The 21,438-nt window shown below is 41.6% G+C and overlaps 1 protein-coding gene across 2 annotated transcripts; it reads left to right on the top strand.

Annotated features, from left to right (window-relative positions):
• Positions 1-340: 340 nt before the first annotated feature.
• Positions 341-18,482, top strand: LOC310782463 (uncharacterized protein). 2 transcript variants are annotated; one of them, XM_083643138.1, is made up of 12 exons: positions 341-444; positions 1,880-2,218; positions 2,365-2,631; positions 2,822-2,857; positions 7,988-8,332; positions 8,474-8,740; positions 8,939-8,974; positions 11,340-11,420; positions 11,515-11,543; positions 12,396-12,464; positions 13,624-13,719; positions 16,909-18,482. In XM_083643138.1, the coding sequence occupies exons 1-12, from the start codon at positions 399-401 to the stop codon at positions 17,020-17,022; spliced, it is 1,725 nt and encodes a 574-aa protein (XP_083499264.1). In that variant the 5' UTR covers positions 341-398; the 3' UTR covers positions 17,023-18,482. The 2 variants fall into 2 exon arrangements, with proteins under 2 accessions (XP_083499264.1, XP_083499265.1); XM_083643139.1 differs by lacking the exons at positions 7,988-8,332; positions 8,474-8,740; positions 8,939-8,974.
• Positions 18,483-21,438: the final 2,956 nt, after the last annotated feature.

Genomic DNA, 21,438 nt, shown 5'->3' with positions numbered 1-21,438 from the left:
GCTCAAGTACAGGAATCCTATATTCAATTCAATTGATCCAATTCAATTCTTGTCAATTCAGCTCAAAAAGCTTTTAATTATTCCAGTGGGGAAACTGATATTTCATGCAAATACAACCAAACAAAGTGAAGAATGGGAATGCGCTACATAGCTATTTTTGGGAACAAAACCGTTACCCCTTTCAGTTACTGGTAGTCTAATGTGGTTTTTGAGTTTTGCTGAGTGGGTTTTTAATATGACTAAAATACATAGAGGATCTAGTCTGTCATACTGACAGGCTGTTGTTTCACAACTGGCTCCCTTCTCATGCCTTTCACACACACACTCAACCACAAGGAGGAAAACATCATGCAAGCACTACCTTAGAGAATATAATACTGTTGGGATAGGGGACAGAGATGGCTACACTGGAATTGATCCTGATCTTTGTGCTTCAGTCTGCAGGTACAGCCATATTACATTTAGTTTTTCTTGTTCAAATATATCCCTTTGTTTTCATAAAACATAAATGTAACCTTTCTTTGTTATTGCGCAATGAATAGTGTGGGAAACTACTACCAGCCATCTGCCAAATTTTACTTCCTTCCTTTACATCCTCTCTGGCTTGTAGAAACGGTTACAAATAATATTTAGCAAAAAAGAAAAGCTATTTTAATAGATTCTCAATTGATCACAGAATTAGGCATAGGCACAGTACACAAGTATATCACAATGCTAAGACTATAGGGAGTGTGGAAGAAGGATTGTGGTAAGCCATCAACACCGGACCGGAGTCAAATACTTTGCACACACAAAAATAACACTTGTTTTAACCTATTAAATTATCAGATGGGTGGGGTTTAGTAGCTACATCAATTCAGAAGGTGTTCAGGACAGAAAAGTTTAAACAACTGACTTTGAAATAATTTCAAATAACACTTGTGCACTGTCCTTAGTGGCAAACCACATCCAAATGATTCTACAGGAAGGATAAAATAAACAGAAAAAAGTAGATAAAATAGTAATGCTTACACTACGTGCTAATGCATAAGCATGATCATATAAAACCTCCTCGGTATGCATTAGATGTTTGCATTGTAGCACCGAGAATAATAATGCAGATCAAAACAAAGATTAAAAAAAAACTTTTTTCATCCCTGACGGGAAGCATTTGCTGTCTGTCGCACTCAGCTGCAAGAACTTCAGAGTTAAGAAAACTGATTTAAGCTGTAGCTGTACACACTTGCAGTAAATTCAACCAGACAGAAGAGCGGAAAGGGGGTGGGGGGATGACAAGCTGTTAATCATAGGAAGTATATCTATTCACACACTTTGACAGTTGAGAGCAAGAGAACAAGATTGATAGATATGACTGAGAGAAAGAGTAGAACCAACTAAAATCCCGTTATGTTTGATACTCATGTTTCATGTAACAGGTACGGCTGCATTAAAATGTATATTAAATAACAGATACCTTACAAAACTGAACTTATTTACTACTTACTAATATGATGTACTTTATTTCAACCACAAGAGACCAGAGACCAGTTGGTAAAATTTAACAAGCGGCTTTATTCAACAAATTCAACAAATGGCATGGCATGGCAGCTACTTTGGCGTATGACTCCATTGTAAGATGACGCCCCTCTTGAGGTGGGAGGGGGGCATCTGATTAGCTAGGATAGAGAATCCACTTTATTAATTGTCATGTAACAGAGAGTCAATGATGCCATTTCTGTTAACAAACTGAATAGTTTTACTCTGACTTGTCAGGGCACGTTTGCAAACTTATGTTGTATTCAAAGTTATCTTCACTATGAAAAAATAAACTATGAACATATGAGCCATATTCCTATTCTGATTCAATTTGCATAATATTTCTCCATCATTTTCTCCACAGCAGTAACTGGACAAAATCGGCCCTCCTATGTCAGAGATGGAGCTGGAGTCACTCTGCCTTGTGAGAATGTGACACCTGATGAGGATAAATGTGACTTTACTTTCTGGCTCTTCGATCATTATATAAACAGAAACACATTGCAGGGGCTGGTTACAAATGGGCAGATTGCATCAAATGAGATTGCCAAAGCAGCCAGACTGAGTTTTAGATCAGACTGTTCTCTGACTATAAAGAACATCACAGATGAGGATGTTGGTCGCTACGTCTGCCAACAGTTCGACTCATCAAATCGACAGAGAATACGTTATGATGTTTCACTTTATCTGTCTCTTGTAAACAGTGAGTATTAACATTATAACATATTCAGCTCAAACTACCTTCTTGCAACAATATACTAAAACATTACAATAATTCAGATTACAGTAGGCTATGTAGTTAATTTTCTTGTTATTGTCTTCCTCTCACAATATCTCCATCTTTACCAGTGAATGAACAGAGGGTCAAAAACAAGCTGACGTTGTCCTGCTCTGTGGTGACATTTGATGGGTGTAGTAGACTGTCACTGAGGTGGCTGTATGAGCGTATAAAGGTGAATGAAAATACCGGGAACATTCACACATCACAGTCTGCCTGCAACACCACTGTGTCCTTTCTGGCTTCTGATTATATCAAAGAGAGATTCCAATGTGAAGTGACTGATGGTCGCAGTAGGCCTGTAGTGCAGACGTTTGACTTCACCTCTCTGTCCTCAGGTGAGAAAGCTTTGAGAATACGATTATGTTTATAATATCCGCATCTTGATGTAAAAAAACAACTACCTTTATTTTTTTACTTGAAAGTTGCAAAGTAACCATGCAGAAGAATATTTTATTATTGATTATTTATTATGATGTGTTGACTGACCCTATATGTTGTTTGGGCTTTCTTATTTAATTTGTCCAGGTAGAAAAGCAACGACAAAAGAAACAGAGCCACAAGGTAGTCACTTTCCATCTTGCATTACATATTTCCACAGTCCAGCCTCTCTCTCTCTCTCCCCCCCCCTCTCTCTCTCTTTCTCACTCTCTCTCTCTCTCTTCTCTCTATCTCCCCTCTCTCTCTCTCTCAGCTTTGAAAGTGATACTTGGCTGTCGGAGGGGTTACCCTCTCAACTGCTCCGGGTCCCCTATCCTAGCCTATGCAAATGCCCTCCTCTTGCCTCAAGAGCAGCGCCACTGGCCAATGGAGTCATGCGCCAAAGTATTTGCCAAGCATGCCGATTGCTAAATAAAGTTTGTTAAATCCTACCAACTGGCCTCTCATGATAACCTCACATTCACCCAACTTAGGCACTGGGGGAGATTCGTGGGGGTAGAATCCCTTACATTAAAACAATCATCTCTAATAGGAAAGTTGCTTTTGTATCCATTTATGCTCCAAACACATATGATGTAAATCTTTTACTCTCTCTTAACTCAAATGATGCTTGATTTGGCTGAATATGGTTTAATTATTGGTGCAGATTTCAATGCTGTTTGGGATCACTCAGTAGATATAGGATGGCTACAGCTGAGGGAAGAGACCAGAGGTTATCATCTATTGCTTTAAAGAACTGGGTGGAAGATCTGGCTGTGAATGATCAAAATACCTTCTTGAAAACATTAATATTGACATGATCCCACTCGCTCTCTCTGACCATATGGCTGTGATCTACAGGGCCAACCTTACAAAGAAACCGGGCACTGCACTGGTGTTTTAACACCGCTTTGTTACAGGATGACAGCTTCATAAACCAATTTCAAACTGCTCTCACCATTACTATTCGCCCTTTCTCTGGAGCCTTTAGCCCAGGCTATTCTGCAATCTTCTCACACTCCTATGACATCACATAATACTGACCATTCCATCTGCCTTTATGCAGACGATATTTTACTTTTTTTTAAGGAGATGCCCCAAATGGAATTTCACACCTTCTGTCTATTTTTGATAACTTTGGTCATTTACCTGGTTATAAAATCAATTGGGCCTGCTCTTGAGAGCATTGAGTCTGCTCTCCTTCCGTTGAACAATGCCATGAGATCATCCACACCTCCTGCAAACATCCCAGTTGTCCAGAAATTGAAATACTTGGGTATTGACATTTTTCAATGACATTTTCTCCAACATTCCTCTTGAAACCTGTAGAGCCAATTGTGGCCCTATAATCTCTCATCTTATTACTACTTTTAGAATTGTTGAATCTCATGCCAATATTTCACTCAGATACCATAATCATATTCCCTTGTTTAATAATTTCTCACTTCGGGTGGGTGGCTGTCGTTGCAGGATCTTCAATCTCACTATAATCTTCCTGGTACTTCTTTTTTATTTTATTTGCAACTTCGTAATGCTTTGTGTTCATTACTAGTTACAGTCCTTTATTGTTCATATGGTGTCACAAGATGGTTTCACAAGATGGTTTCACAAGATTTTGACCAGAATTCTTCACACACCACCCCAAAAGTCATATATATTGGTAAAAGCTGGAAAAAAAGTGTTTTGGGGGTAAGTTACACTTTAAGGAATAACTTCACCTTCTATAGAGTACAGAGTACTGGTGGTGACATAACCTGGCACCAAATATCAGCCAATAGCAGATGCCCATTTCAGTAGGATATCCTTTACCATAAGGTCTGGCTATTTTTATGCCTCCGCCGGCGATAGCCAGGCCGGAGGCATTATGGATCCAGGTTGTCCGTCCATACGGCCGTACGTCCGTCCGTATGAGGTTCGTTAATGCGATATCTGAGGAACGCCTTGACGGAATTTCATCAAATTTGCCTTAAACATCCACTTAGACTCAAGGATGATCTGATTAGATTTTGGTGGTCAAAGGTCAAGGTCACTGTGACCTCTCGAACGCCATTTTCAAGCTTGTTAACGCGATATCACAGGAATGCCTTGCCGGAATTTCATTAAATTTGCCTCAAACATTGACTTAGACTCACGGATGATCTGATTAGATTTTGGTGGTCAAAGGTCAAGGTCACTGTGACCTCTCGAACGCCATTTTCAAGCTTGTTAACGCGATATCTCAGGAATGCCTTGACGGAATTTAATCAAACTTGTCTCAAACATCGACTTGGACTCAAGGATGAACTGATTCGATTTTGATGGTCAAAGGTCAAAGGTCAAGGTCACTGTGACTTCTCAAACGCCATTTTCCAGCTTGTTAACACAATATCTCACGAATGCCTTGACGGAATTTCATCAAATTTGCCTCAAACATCGACTTGGACTCGAGGATGAACTGATTAGATTTTCATGGTCAACGGTCAAGGTCACTGTGACCTCACGAATGCCATTCCCAAGTTCGTTAAAGTGATATCTCAAGAACGGCTTGATGGAATGTCTGCCAATTTGGCTCAAACGTCGACTTGGGCTCAAGGATGAACAGATTACATTTTGGTGATCAAAGGTCAAGGTCACTGGGACCTCTCCAACGCCATTTTCAAGCTTGCTAACGCCATATCTCAGGAATGCCTTGACAGAATTTCATCAAATTTGCCTCAAACATTAACTTGGCCTCAAGGATGAACTGATTACATTTTGGTGGTCAAAATTCAAGGTCACTATGACCTCACGAACGCAATTCCCAAGTTGGTTAACGCAATATCTCAAGAACGGCTTGATAGAATTTCTTCTGATTTGGCTCAAACATCGACTTGGACGCAAGGATGAACTGATTCCATTTTGGTTATCAAAGGTCAAGGTCACTGTGACCTCTCAAATGCCATTTTCAAGCTTGTTAACGCGATATCTCAGGAATGCCTTGATGGAATTTCTTCGAATTTACCTCAAGCGTCCACTTGGACTCAAGGATGAACTGATTACATTTTGGGGGTCAAAGTTCAAGGTCACTGTGACCTCACACACCCAATTTCCAAGCTCTGTAACGTAACATCACAGGAGCACCTTGACGGAATTTCTTCCAATTTGCCTCAAATGGCGATTTGGACTCAAGAATGAAGGAATGGCGGAGGCATAAGTCCACGTTGCGGTCGTTCTAGTTGGGTTTGGTGTTTAATTACTTTTTAATCAAGCTTCCTTTGTGTGATGTTTTTGTATACATGCTTGCCATGACAGAGGAGCGGATTAAAAATGGCACTTCCTCATGTGATTTGACCACTGGAATGACACAACAGACATTACATCATTTCATCATGCTGTATTCTCAGCAACAAAGGGCTCAAGTACAGGAATCCTATATTGAATTCAATTCAGCCAATTCAATTCTCGTCAATTCAGCTGAAAAAGCTTTTAATTATTCCAGTGGGGAAACTGATATTTCATGCAAATACAACCAAACAAAGTGAAGAATGGGAATGCGCTACATAGCTATTTTTGGGAACAAAACCGTTACCCCTTTCAGTTACTGGTAGTCTAATGTGGTTTTTGAGTTTTGCTGAGTGGGGTTTTAATATGACTAAAATACATAGAGGATCTAGTCTGTCATACTGACAGGCTGTTGTTTCACAACTGGCTCCCTTCTCATGCCTTTCACGCACAAACTCAACCACAAAGAGGAAAACACATCATCATGCAAGCACTACCTTAGAGAATATAATAGGCTACTGTTGGGATAGGGGACAGAGATGGCTACACTGGAATTGATCCTGATCTTTGTGCTTCAGTCTGCAGGTACGGCCATATTACATTTAGTTTTGCTTGTTCAAATATATCCCTTTGTTTTCATAAATCAAAAGTGTAACCTTTCTTTGTTATTGCACAATGAATAGTGTGGGAAACTACTACCAGCCATCTGCCAAATTTTACTTCCTTTACATCCTCTCTGGCTTGTAGAAACGGTTACAAATAATATTTAGCGAAAAAGAAAAGCTATTTTAATAGATTCTCAATTGATCACAGAATTAGGCATAGGCACAGTACACAAGTATATCACAATGCTAAGACTAGGGGGAATGTGGAAGAAGGATTGTGGTAAGCCATCAACACCGGACCGGAGTCAAATACTTTGCACACACAAAAATAACACTTGTTTTAACCTATTAAATTATCAGATGGGTGGGGTTTAGTAGCTACATCACTTCAGAAGGTGTTCAGGACAGAAAGGTTTAAACAACTGAATTTGAAATAATTTCAAATAACACTTGTGCACTGTCCTTAGTGGCAATCCACACCCAAATTATTCTACAGGCAGGATAAAATAAACAGAAAAAAGTAGATAAAATAGTAATGCTTACACTACGTGCTAATGCATAAGCATGATAATATAAAACCTCCTCGGTATGCATTAGATGTTTGCATTGCAGTACAACACAGAGAATAATAATGCAGATCAAAACAAAGATAAAAAAATTACTTTTATCATCCCTGACGGGAAGCATTTGCTGTCTGTCGCACTCAGCTGCAAGAACTTCAGAGTTAAGAAAACTGATTTAAGCTGTAGCTGTACACACTTACAGTAAATTCAACCAGACAGAAGAGCGGAAAGGGGGTGGGGGGATGACAAGCTGTTAATCACAGGAAGTATATCTATTCACACACTTCGACAGTTGAGAGCAAGAGAACAAGATTGATAGATATGACTGAGAGAAAGAGCAGAATGGCTGAACTCAGACCAACTAAAATCACGGTATGTTTGATACTCATGTTTCATATAACAGGTACGGCTGCATTAAAATGTATATTAAATAACAGATACCTTACAAAACTGAACTTATTTACTTCTTACTAATATTATGTACTTTATTTCAACCACGAGAGACCAGAGACCAGTTGATAAGATTTAACAAGCGGCTTTATTCAACAAATTCAACAAATGGCATGGCATGGCAGCTACTTTGGCGTATGACTCCATTGTAAGATGACGCCCTTCTTGAGGTGGGAGGGGGGCATCTGATTAGCTAGGATAGAGAATCCACTTAATTGTCATGTAACTGAGAGGGTCAATGATGCCATTTTTGTTAACAAACTGAATAGTTTTACTCTTGACTTGTCAGGGCACGTTTGCAAACTTATGTTGTATTCAAAGTGATCTTCACTATGAAAAAATAAACTACGAACATACGAGCCATATTCCTATTCTGATTAAATTTTTATAATATTCCTCCATCATGTTCTCCACAGCAGTAACTGGACAAAATCGGCCCTCCTTCTATGTCAGAGATGGAGCTGAAGTCACTCTGTCTTGTGAGGATGTGACACCTGAGGATAAATGTGACTTTACTTTCTGGATCTTCAATCATTATATAAACAGAACAAGCACAGTAAAGCTGGTTTCCAGTGGTCAGGTTGCATCAAATGAGATTGCCAAAGCTAAAGCAGCCAGACTGAGTGTTAAAGCAGACTGTTCTCTGACTATAAAGAAAGTCACAGATGAGGATGTTGGTTTCTACACCTGCCGACAGTTTGACTCATCAAATGAACAGATACTACATGATGATGTTACACTTTATCTGTCTCTTGTAAACAGTGAGTATTAACATAATAACATATTCAGTTCAAACTGCCTTCTTGCAACAATATACTAAAACGTTACAATAATTCAGATTACAGTATGTAGTTCATTTTCTTGTTATTGTCTTCCTCTCACAATATCTCCATCTTCACCAGTGAATGAACAGAGGGTCAAAAACAAGCTGACGCTGTCCTGCTCTGTGGTGACATCTTATGGGTGTAGTCGTTCTTCACTGAGGTGGCTGTATGATGGTATAAAGGTGAATGAAATTACCGGGAACATTCACACATCACAGTCTGCCTGCAGCACCACTGTGTCCTTTCTGGCTTCTGATTATATCAAAGAGAGATTCCAATGTGAAGTGACTGATGATCTCAGTAGGCCTATAATGCAGACGTTTGACTTCACCTCTCTGTCCTCAGGTGAGAAAGCTTTGAGAATACGATTATGTTTATAATATCCGCATCTTGATGTAAAAAAACAACTATCTTTATTTTTTTACTTGAAAGTTGCAAAGTAACCATGCAGAAGAATATTTTATTATTTCTTAACCATTTACTGGATATGACGTGCTGACTGACCCTATATGTTGTTTGGGCTTTGTTATTTCATTTGTCCAGGTAGAAAAGCAATGACAAAAGAAACAGAGCCACAAGGTAGTCACTTTCCATCTTGCATTACATATTTCCACAGTCCAGCCTCTCTCCTCCCTCTCTCTCTCTCTTATCTCTCTCTCCCCCCTCTCTCTCTCTCTCTTCTCTCTCTCTCTCCCCTCTCTTCTCTCTCTCTCTCTCTCCCCCCCTCTCTCTCTCTTCTCTCTCTCTCGCTCCCCTCTCTCTCTCTCTCTCAGCTTTGAAAGTGATACTTGGCTGTGCGAGGGGTTACCCTCTCAACTGCTCCGTCTCTCTCTCTTCACTCATGTCTGAAGCTCAAACCTTGTTGCTTGTGCACAGACTTCAGAACAAACAATATGTGTTAGTTAATTCTTCTTCCACTAATAAAACTAAAGATGTACTTATTGTCGCTCGTCATCACCTCACATTCACCAACTTAGGCACTGGGGGAGATTTGGAGGGTAGAATCACTTGCATTAAAACAATCATCTCTAATAGGAAAGTTGCTTTTGTATCCATTTATGCTCCGAACACATACAGTATGATGTCCATTTTTTACTCTCTCTTAACTCAAATGATGCTTGATTTGGCTGAATATGGTTTAATTATTGGTGCAGATTTCAATGCTGTTTGGGATCACTCAGTAGATATAGGACGGCTACAGCTGAGGGACGAGACCAGAGGTTATCATCTACTGCTTTAAAGAACTGGGTGGAAGATCTGGCTGTGAATGATCTATGGGGTGTTTAATTCCACATCTAAAGACTTTTCTTTTTTTTCTGCAAGACATCATCACTCCTTCTCTAGAATCGATTTTATTTTTTACTTCAAAAGACCTTCTTGAAAATGTTAATATTGACATGATCCCACTCGCCTTCTCTGACCATATGGCTGTGATCTACAGGGCCAACCTTACAAAGAAACCAGGCACTGCACTGACATTTTAACACCTCTTTGTTACAGGATGACAGCTTCATGAACCAATTTCAAACTGCTCTCACCATTACTATTCGCCCTTTCTCTGGAGCCTTTAGCCCAGGCTATTCTGCAATCTTCTCACACTCCTATCACATCACATAATACTGACCATCATCACTGAACTGATCATCCACACCTCCTGCAAACATCCCAGTTGTCCAGAAATTGAAATACTTGGGAATTTACATTTTTCAATGACATTGACATTATTTTCTCCAACATTCCTCTTGAAACCTGTAGAGCCAATTGTGGCCCTATAATCTCTCATCTTATTACTACTTTTAGAATTGTTGAATCTCATGCCAATATTTCACTCAGATACCATAATCATATTCCCTTGTTTAATCATTTCTCACTTCGGGTGGGTGGCTGTCGTTGCAGGATCTTCAATGTCACTATAATCTTCCTGGTACTTCTTTTTTCTTTTATTTGCAACTTCGTAATGCTTTGTGTTCATATGGTGTCCCTTGGGGTGAAGAATTGGAAAGCCATCCTATACACAGTTCTAGTCTTTATACTTTTATTACCAAGGCCACAGAAAAACCACTGCATCTCAATGACAGCTGGAATATGGATCTTTCCATTTCATCTAATGTAATTAATTGGGATATGTCCATAGACTATACTGCCTGGGTGTCATGGAGATGTTGGTGGCCCGAAAGCATGGCGCTAAAGTTGAAAATGTCACGTCTTGGAATACTTTTATAGAAGCCATGCGTGGGGGGCAATTGGCGTTGCCATGATAGCTAGGTTCCATTTGTTTTTGTGTTTTTTCTTGCTGTTGGGCACTCATATTGCTGTGAGCTAATCATGTATGTGGGTTGGTGGGTGGGGTGGTGGTGGGTGAGGGGGGTTGTGTTTCTGAGTGAATTTGTGTTTATGTATGTATCTGTATCTGTATTTCAATCATGAGAGGCCAGTTGGTAGGATTTAACAAACTTTATTTAGCAATCGGCATGCATGGCAAATACTTTGGCGCATGACTCCATTGGCCAGTGTCACTGCTCTTGAGGCAAGAGGAGGGCATCTGCATAGGCTAGGAGATCCCCCAAAAGGAAGATCCGATTACCGGAGGTTAATTGAGATCTGCGGGCACCGGTAGTTTGACTGTACTTTTCTGGCCTTCGACCTTGTATCTGTATCTGTATTTGTATTTTGTGTTCTGTGTTGATGTTTGTGGCTTATTGTGTTTTTCTTTTCCAACCACAAAATCCACTGCTGCTTTGAAATCAACCACCAAAATTCACCAGAAGCAAAATCATCCTCACAAATGTAGTTTGATAGAAATTCACACGCTCTCTCTTTTTTCCTGTTGTTGTGGCTTTTGTGTTTTGTTCTGTTTTCATCTGAACTGTCGATTTTCATTCCCTAGGCCTAGGTCACTTGAAGCTGCTGACAATTTTTTTGAACTTTTTCTATATCTTCCTAGATTGGTGGCCCATCTTAGTGGGTTTAGCTGCACTCATAATAATAGTTGTTGGCCTCGTGGTGTGCTGGAAGAGAGCTAGAGGTGAGAGCATTTCTTGTGTAAAATGTGGTCATATTGATGAAGGCAGACTGTGGCTGCAGAAGATAAACTCTCCTCTCCATTTTGCTTTTTTCAGGGAACCAAACAGCAGTGGATGACAAGACTGTGAGTTTAAAACTGAAGGATACAATGTTTATGCAGTCAGGACTTCACACAGCTGCAGCAAAACAGCTGTGTGATATCTGTCTACCATAACTGTGGAAGAGCAAGGGTTAAGATTAACTTTCTTGATCTTTATCAAAAATTAAATTGTTCCCAAATCCTAAAATAAACAGTTGTAGGGTTATGTTCCTGCTATTATAGTTGCAACATGTGTAGCAGAGTATGAGTGGGAAGCTATGGATTACTCCATGTATGGACTCACTGTTACTTATAGATATGACAAACAATCTTGATTAGATATTGATTACTGCACATTATGCAATAAGCAGAATATAATGTTTGTATGTATGTATGTATGTATGTATGTATGTATGTATGTATGTATGTACAGTATGTATGTATGTATGTACGTACGTACAGTATGTATGTATGTATGTATGTATGTATGTATGTATGGATGTACTGTATGTTTGTATGTATTGAATTTACACATGGCATTGACACTTTGGTAGACCTGTATGCACTTCTGGTTTTGGAACTTTTCAACCTCACAGCATATAGGCTACTCGAATACAGTGGTACTCAACCTTGCCCTACTCAGGAGCCACACTGACGAAAACAAAAGCTTTGAATGAGCCATCCAAAAAAGTCCCTTTCGTCCCATTATTTTATTAGATTTTTATTAATCAATTAATTTATTTATTAATTTATTAATTTATTTTAAGTAAGACTTAAAAGAGCCACAACTATACCCATAAAGGAGCCGTATGTGGCTCTAGAGCCTCAGGTTGAATATCACTGCTTTAATATAAATGTTATAAGTGATCTTTACTGAAATGGGCTGTATGTGTCCAGGCTCTGACCTCAGTCAGCGCTGCCAATCCTGCAGTGGAGCAGTCTGGACCAGAGAGCAGCCAGGACCAGGTCAGATCTCTGACACACACACACACACACACACACACACACACACACACACACACACACACACACACACACACATACACACACACGCACACATACACACACACACACACACACACACACACACACACAATCCACTACATGTGCACGAGACAGTGACACAAAGTCTGATTTCCACATCTGTGATACAAATGATAAGAGGGAAGTAAGGAGTAGACTAGACGAGACTAGGCTAGACTAGACTAGACTAGACGAGACTAGGCTAGACTAGACTAGACTGGAATAGAATAGCTGAGAGAGGAAGTGGGACATAACATAAGTGTGTGAAGTAGGGTGTGGCTGAAAAAGTGCATGCATGCTCAGCCAACCAGTCCTTTAGATGACAACCCTCGGCCAGTCCTGAACAATTCTCCAACTTGCTGTTAACCAAACAGATAATTTATATCACTGCCATTTGAAGTTTAGGCCGGGCTCCTCCTTCGTCTCACCAGGTCTAAGACCTGTGCGCTGCACCAGACTCCCCCGCTCCAAACATCTCATTCCGAGGTGATGGTATCTTGGTGGATACCATGCAGTACCAGTACTTGGTGGCACTGCAGTCTCCACTTGCGGCTTGAATGGCCCTCCTAAAAGGCCTCTCGTGGGTTGTTGGGCTTCTTCCTCATGGAAGACGCAGGCTGGGGAGCTAACCCATACTGCTACCCGGGTGCTGTCCCTGTTCCGGCTGTCAACTGACTCTCCAGTAGTCACCAGTCTTTCCTGGTTGTCACATAGTCTATTCCTATGAGTCACTGGCTAAGCCAGGCTAACTAATAAAGAAAAAACATCGCATGGATGCATAACTGGGATGTATCCTCAGTGATGTACCCTAAAATGTATAATGGCAGAAATCCCAGATCTGGATCACCACAAAATTCATTCCGTTTTTTCTTGGTCCAAGGGCGATCTGTCGACTAAATTTCATGGAAATCCTTTCGTAAGTTTTTGAGAAATCCTGCTGACAGACAGACAGCCAACAAACTAGCTACCCGTGACAAAAACATAACTGACACAGGTGCTAAAAGTACAATACAATACAATACAATACAATACAATATCAGTGGACATGTTAGTTCAAACCTGTGTGCCACTGACCTGCCATTGTGTTGCCTTCACTGGTCAGACTGGTCAGACAGATGATGATGGACTCACCTACGCCTCCATCAGCCACTCCCACAACAACGACGAGAAGAAGAAGAAGTCCGCTGGTAAAGCACAGGTGAGCTGTCTGTTCTGTTGTATGGTGGGGGTGAAAAAACAAAATTTTACGCCATAGGTTTTTTTTATTTTAAGGCTCATGAAACAAACAACAACAAAAGCTGTGTAAACTTTCAAAGATAATTGTACGATATTTCAGATTTCATCCCTGTAACAGCAGTGAAGTTGCTGTCATCAGTCACAGCTGTGTCAATAAGTTGTGCTGGTTAATGGGCAAATCACATAACTAAAACTAATTTCACACATGGGTCCAACCAGGGTGATTTCCAGGGTGATTTTGGGTATGAAAGGGTTAACCCAGGTTGCTTGCCCCTGCTTGGCGACGCAGGGTCGGACAAGGGTTGATTTCAGTTTTTAATGGCATCACCCGGGTTGCTATTTGTTATGCTAATAAGTTATGCTAATTGTTATGCATCTCTCCCGGGTTGTGACCAGTGTTGGGGGTAACTCATTACAAAAGTAAGAGTAATATATTACATGTAATATATTACTTTTAGCAGTAACTCAGTAATATATCTTATTACTTAGGATTTACTAGGATTTCAGTAATATTATACCATTACTTTGTCAAGTAACTCAAGTTACAAATTGAGTTACTTTTTTTAAATCAAAGCACATAAAAAAGATACAATCATTTCCTAATCAAACTGTGTTTTTATGCAAATAACCACTATAGATGACAATAACAAAGGAAAAGAATAACATTTAGAATTTTGGATGTTTACACTGACTTCAAGGCGGTTGAAATTATTTTTCGGGATGGTTGCGGGGCAGCGATGTCACTCTGCTGCTGCTGTTGTTTTGGTGAAAGTAATGCAAAGGTGTGTAATAAGTAACGAGTTACTCTACACAGAGTAATATTGTAAAGTAACTTATTACTTTCAAATGAAAGTAACTAGTAATATGTAGTATATTACATTTTGAAAGTAACTTGCCCAACACTGGTTGTGACCCAGGTCCTTTCTACATTGTCATGACCAGGAATTAACCTGTGTTGACTGACTTGGTGTGAACTGACAAAAGAAGGGTTGAACATGATGCAAGTAACCCTGGTCCAAGTATCGGTCACCCTGTATGAAAGTAAGTTACGCCAATGCGGAAGTAGGAAAAACTGCAGCTCCTTGAATGGCCACTTGAGGCATGGCTCCAAAACAGAGTCATTCGCCATTCACCCCGATGTTTAAATGCCCAAATTTACAGCTTAAATAAACGTGTTTATAGCCTGGTACTGTACAAAAAAACGATTTTGGTCTCTACAGCTAATTTCACCTTTCATGACAACTCTACAGCGGGTGAATTTTTATATAACTCGCCTGTATAGAGTAAAATACTGTAGACGATAGAAAAGACTATGTTTTGGGCGTGATTGACAGGTCGCCTGTCCAGTGATGGCGTAGCTCCCTGATCATGCAGGTGGCTCTGTGGTAAACCCTTGGTCTCGCGCCGTCTCACACGAGTTGGTCGAGAACCGAGATGACAGTGGCCTAAATGAGGTACCTAAATCTGTGTTGCAATTCGGTACCGGTAATATCAGTTGTAAAAATACCGGTACCAAATCAGTACCGGGTTTCGGTACCCAACCCTGGTCCACAAACCGGGGGACGTCACACAAACTCTGTCCATCTCTTTTATACAGTCTATGGTTGAAACTAGGGATGTCACAATATATCGTCCCACAATATATCACGATATCAAAACGTGACAATATGTATCGGTGAGATGAAATCTCATATCGCGAGAGAAAGAAGCTGAACATGGTGGCACTGATCTGCATCTGATTGCATGCTCGCTCTCCTTTTCATTGCTTTGTTTGAACATACGAGGGACATTACAGACACGGAGGATGAAAATTGTGAAATTACTCAAATTAGCGTGGAGGAACCCAATATCGTGTATCGTATCGTATCGTGAACTGAGTGTATCATGACACCCCTAGTTGAAACATCTCAAGAATGTTGACAAAGACAGCTGATGCCAAATAGCAGCTGTGACATCACTGAAGGGGTGTGGTCAGAAGTGCAGCGTGCTGGAAAGTATCAGTTTCAACGTAGGGCTTTCTAGCTTCACCACAACTTCACCACTCCCACAAATCTCTCAACTTTTTGCAGCCCACCTCCGACCCCATAAAAAACACAGAGACCAAATAATGTGTTCTCAGACCACTTTTTATTTTCCACAGTCAACAAAGCATCTGAGACATGTTGCAGCATTTTCAGTGTTACAGTTTTCAAGAAGCTGTCCATCAGCACGTTTTTTTTTATTTGTTTAATGTAAAAAATAAAAATAAAAGTGTAATGATTTAGTGGCCCACTTGCAATACCTCCGTGGACCACGAGGGCCGCAGCCCACATGTTGGGAATCGTTGTATGCTAATTGTTATTAATCTCTCTCATGACCAGGGAATAAACTGTGTTGACTGACTTGGTGTGAATTGGCAAAAGAAGGGTTGAACATGAGTCAAGTTAGCCTGGTCCGACCCTGGTCGTTATATGAAAGTGGTATTAGTTTTGATTTGCCCTTTTAGGTTTTTAACCAGAACTCATGTTGTCACAGTTGTGTGTTTTTCGTTTTTGTTGTGTTGTGTAGTTCAATCATGAGAGACCGGTCGGTAAGGTTTAACAAGAGACTTTATTTAGCAGATGTCGTGCATGGCAAGTACTTTGGCGTATGACTCCCTTGTAAGATGGCGCTCCTCTTTAGGTGAGAGGGCGGCATCTATTTGGGCTAGAAGAGAGAATCCCCGTGGGGGATTCTTTGGGAGTCAAGACTCGTTGGTGGTGGACAGGGGAGGTGGGTGGGGTGAAATGACGGCTTCAGAGGATGGTTTCAGGGGGAATGAACAGCCGCGATGCCAGCTGCTGCTATGATCCGTCAGAGAGCGGGGTGACGTAGGACCGTCGCTATATATACTAGGATGAACTATGACTGACGTCATGAACTGAGGACGACTGATGTCACGCTTGGGCTTGACTGACGTCACGGGCTAATCAGGTAATACAGATATGCCGGCCTCTCTCTTAGCTTGAAATTTGGTATGGAAACCTCACTTGTTGTTGTTTTTGTGTGATTGAATTGTTTGCCTCTTTTATGTTCTGTGCTTTGTTTTGTGGGCATTGTGTTGACTTTTTTGCATTGTGTTGTATTTTTTTCTGTGTCATGAGTCATGACATATTGGGTCGTTGTTTTGAAGGTTAATGATCGTGATGAAGATGTGACCTATGCTGCTGTGAAACCCTCCTCTTCCTCTGCTGGAGACTCTGATCCCAGCGGCCTCTACGCCACCGTCAACAAGCCAAGGAAATAACACCACACAGCAGCTCCATGTCATATCAATACATTTATTTAGATGACTAAATATGAGATTAGTCAGATGGAAAACCCACAAGTTAAAACAGAAAAATGAAAGTGAGTGAGTCAACATTTGTAGTTGTCCGCTGCATCATTTTGTGGATCAAATCAGGAACTAAATATGTTCAAAACAGTTTTAATGTTCTTTCTTCTTTCTTTCTTTCTTTCTTTCTTTCTTTCTTTCTTTCTTTCTTTCTTTCTTTCTTTCTTTCTTTCTTTCTTTCTTTCTTTCTTTCTTTCTTCCTTTACTCATAAATCCTGTAGTGTGAGGTCAGTAAACATCATTCATACAACTCACTCATGTTTACCAACCGGCCGGTCTGTGATGCGTTATACCAAAAGAAACCAGAGAACAAAGATCTAGATGTTGGTGAGTCCAGCTTTCTCTGCTGCTGGTTTATAGGAGACAGTTTAAATTTTGCAGTTAAATTTCAATTTGTCACTTTCCTGTGAGCAGAGAAGTGTAGAGAACAGGCCAAAATTCAATTTGATAAATCTACAGTGTCTCAAATAGATGGGTCGCTCCTCTCTGTTGCAGCCCCACTTTGTAATTTAACCTGGTAGACTGGTTGTGTATTCTTTACCAAAGTAGATTTCCCTGTCACTGTGTAAACGCAGCTGAACAGCCCACACTGGCTTTGGACTGAATACCATGTTCTTATGCATTCATTACTCTTTGTTGAGTAATAATAATCCTGCCCTTAATTGATACTGTATTGATCCCTGCTGTGGGGCAATTGTGTTTGCTTGTCCAAATCTTCGAGTGTGTAAAATATTTTAGATTTATATATTATAGATATATTTAGACTTTATATTATTTTATCCAGTTACTTACAGTGTGTGTAGAAGACATGGGTTTGTGAAGGGGAAGAGAAAAAGTAAGAAGTAGCTGGAGATAATTGTACATAATTGCAACATTTTTAAAGCAGTATCAGGCTACATATAATTTCGACAAAATCAACAAGCAACTTATATTAATGTTCTCTATTATAGTTATTCTTTTTATGATCATGTTAAGACTTTGGTGCTGTAAAAAGTTTTTGACAGTGTATATTTTGTCCAGAAGGGGGAGTCATGAGCTAACCAGTAGTTGTGAAACATATAAAAGTGATATTCATACCATTCATATGACTGGATTCTGTACTTGAACAAAGCTAAATAAGCATAATGCACAATTGGCTTTAAAATATAATCATTGATAGTTAATGTATTGTGCTTATAGTGATGGATATATACAGTTGTGTTTAGGTTAATGGATTATGAGGTTTTATTACAGAATTTATGTTAGCATTTTTTGGTTAAGCATTTAATACCATACAGTACATCTAGGCTACTGTTATTTTGAGATTTATATCTACAATCAATTTGCTTCTTTGAGTGTCATGATATTGTATGAAACCATTTAAAACTCCTGCTGTCACCATCTTCCCTTTATTGTTGTTGTTTTATTCTTATTCTTATTAATAATGTATATATTTTTTATTAAAAGTGTTGGTTTCTGATATTCTCAGTGGTTCTCAAAGTTTTTCACCTCAAGGACTCCTAAACTGACACCCCCCCATCTGATAAGATTTTTGCTTTAGTTGTTTTATTACAGAAAGTGTATGAAACCTATGACCAGTCACAAATTCTGTCAATGTGTTACTTATAATGGCCCTTTTTGGTGGGGGTCCGAGACCTGGGGGTCTCCGGACCGCACTTTGAGAATCACTGCTCTAGATGTTCATACAATGTATTTTTGCAATAATAATAATATTATTCTATTCTAGTTCCTTTCCATTCTATTCTATCAACTGACCATTATCTCGTTAATTACTTCAAATGTTTTGTTTCCAGTCATCCCTTGTTGACGCCTTCATCCATCAAAATCCAGCAGAGAAAAACGTCCAAATGGTACGGCTTTTCAAGTGGGTCCCTCTTTGTTGGCTTGGCCAATAGAAAAACTTAAACATAAACCTTTGGGTGGATGTCATTGGTCAGTCAGTGGACAATAAACATGTGTTGCTGCTGTCTTGCTAGAAGAGGATAGTCTTTTACTTTAGTGCCTCCTATAATTATCTCACTCAAGTTGAATTTGAAGAAAAACAAAAGTAAAGTGAAATGAGCACATGTTGGATTCAGACTAACACCCTCCCTGCACATCTCTCAGCAACAAATAGTGTCAAGCTGCAATAGTTCTCAAAAGTGGGGTCCAGGGACACCCAGGGGTCGTTGAGGGGGTTCCAGGGAGTCCCCAGCAAAATGGGGAATCATTTATTTTACTATTACTAAAATTCCATAGTAAAACAATGACAGAATGTATGGCTAATTTGGTCATGGGTTTCATAAACCTGTAATAAAACATCTAAAAGCAAAAATATTATCAGATGGGGGTATAGATAGTATTCTGTTACATCACCACACGGCCATTTTGGTAGGAAAATAACAGGTGATTGTGATGGTGATTACAATTAATCAAGTGACACTTACAGCCAATGAGCTGTGTGTATTGTAGCACCATATTGGTAGGAAAAAGGCTTGTGAGTCAATCATGGGAATACTATTGTAACGTGTCGGGTAATCCAAGTATTACCTGTAATGTGATGTGCAACATAAGTGTCTCAACGGTAGCTAGGAACTAATGTGTGTGGGTGTGCTCCTAGGGGAAACGGGGTATATATGACCAGTGGCCGGGGTGCCGGAGGTCAGTCAAGCTATGGAGGGAGCGAGACCGGGTGTTGTGTGTAGAGCTGGCTCTGTGGAGCTGGCTGCTGGGAGCTGGGGAAGCCTGTGGGTGAAGACCCTGTGCCGACTGCAGCTCTCCGTTCCTTGGCGTATCACCGATACGTTACATTGGTGTCAGACAGTAAAGCGGTAGCGCCTCTGATTCGGTCGAGAGGGGAGAGAGTGAGGAGGAACGGCGGAGAAAAGTTGGAGATCAAAGGCTCGAGCGACCTAGCTGTGTGAGCTAGCTGCTACGAGCGCCACGTGTGATGGTGCGCCTAGAAGAAAGCCTGTCAGCGAACGGGAGAAAAGAGGGGCTGACGACAGAGATCAGCTCGATGCTGGCGGGCATGGAGGCCCGTGTGTTGAAAGAAGTCAGACGGCTGGTGGAAGAAACTCCTGCCTGGGCAGTGGAGGTGATGCGGACGCTGCGAGAAGTCATGCAGCGGGTGGATTTGATGAGCGCAGAGGGAGCGCAGTGTGGAGAACGGTCGGAGGAACCACAAAATAGACTGTGTTGGAGCTGTGGAGAACCGGGCCACGTGGCGAGGTGGTGCCGAGGCGCTCCCGGGAGACGGACCGGGTATGCGGGACAACGACATGGACAGCAGGGAGCCTGCTGGGCATGCGGCGCGATCGGACATTTAGCCAGAGAATGTCAAGAAGCTGTCGGAGATTGGAGAACAGCGGGAGAGGAGAGACGGGCAGGCGCCGGACAGGTGAGGCTTTGTTGGGCTTGCCAGTCGCCTGAACATTTAGCTAGAGACTGCACTAAGAGTGCGAACGCTGGAAGAGACACACAGCCGGGGGAGCAGCCGGAACAACAGGCAGAGGAGCAGCGGAGTAGCGGAGCAGTGGAGCAGCCTGAGCAACAAGCGGCGGAGCAGCGGAGCAGTACAGAGCCGATTGTTCTGGGCAGGAGAGTGACTGTTGAGCCGGCCCAGGCTAGCTGCTCTGGAGCGGGGATCGTTTTGAACAGCCAGAGGGAAGTGAGCGACATCATCTGCAGAGCTGTTACAGTCGGGGGAGTGGCGCTCGTGTCCCCGGGGGAGCGAGAGGGGTCGGGGGCGGAGGAGACGGCCCGGCCAGGCCGCTGCACAGCCCCGACGGCTGCACTGCAGAAAGCCGAGGCGGAGATCGACGCCGATGGTGTTCGCCCTGCTGTCCTCAACACGCCGCACCCTGGGGGAGAGGGACGGGAGGACGAGCGAGGGCAAGAGGTGGAGCAGATAGACGAAGACAGGGCCATCTGGGAGGTCGACGGGCATGAGCGGAGACGCAGACAGATGGAGGATGCGGATATCGGTCCGGTGTATGCGTGGGTGGCGGCCGGACGCCGGCCCCCTGTGGAGGAGATTCACATGTTTTCCGGTGCCACGAAAGGATTGTGGAACATGTTTTCGGACCTGCAACTGGGTGGAGCTGGGGTTTTAGAGAGAAAGGGGCACGGGAAAAGCGGGACCCAGTGGGTGGTACCCGGTTGCCTGCGAGAATTGGCACTGAAGTGGATGCACAAGGGCCCATACGGTGATCGTGGGCCCGAAGAGACACTCAGCCTCATCCGTGGACATTTCTATTGGGGCAAACAAAAGGAGGACGTGCGGAGATACTGCAGGGAGTGTGAGGTCTGTGGGGCACAAAGGGGGGACCGAAAAGAGTTACACTGCAG

This window comes from Poromitra crassiceps, assembly GCF_964638095.1.
Source record: "Poromitra crassiceps genome assembly, chromosome: 9".
Lineage (NCBI taxonomy): Eukaryota > Metazoa > Chordata > Actinopteri > Beryciformes > Melamphaidae > Poromitra > Poromitra crassiceps.
This window is presented reverse-complemented; position numbering and strand designations above follow the sequence as displayed.

Coding starts and splice junctions, on each gene's coding strand:
- LOC310782463 (XM_083643138.1), top strand. CDS start 399: ATGGCTACACTGGAATTGATCCTGATCTTTGTGCTTCAGTCTGCAG. Junction 2,858..7,987: donor AAAAGAAACAGAGCCACAAG/GTAGTCACTTTC, acceptor TGTTCTCCACAG/CAGTAACTGGACAAAATCGG. Junction 13,720..16,908: donor AGTCCGCTGGTAAAGCACAG/GTGAGCTGTCTG, acceptor GTTGTTTTGAAG/GTTAATGATCGTGATGAAGA.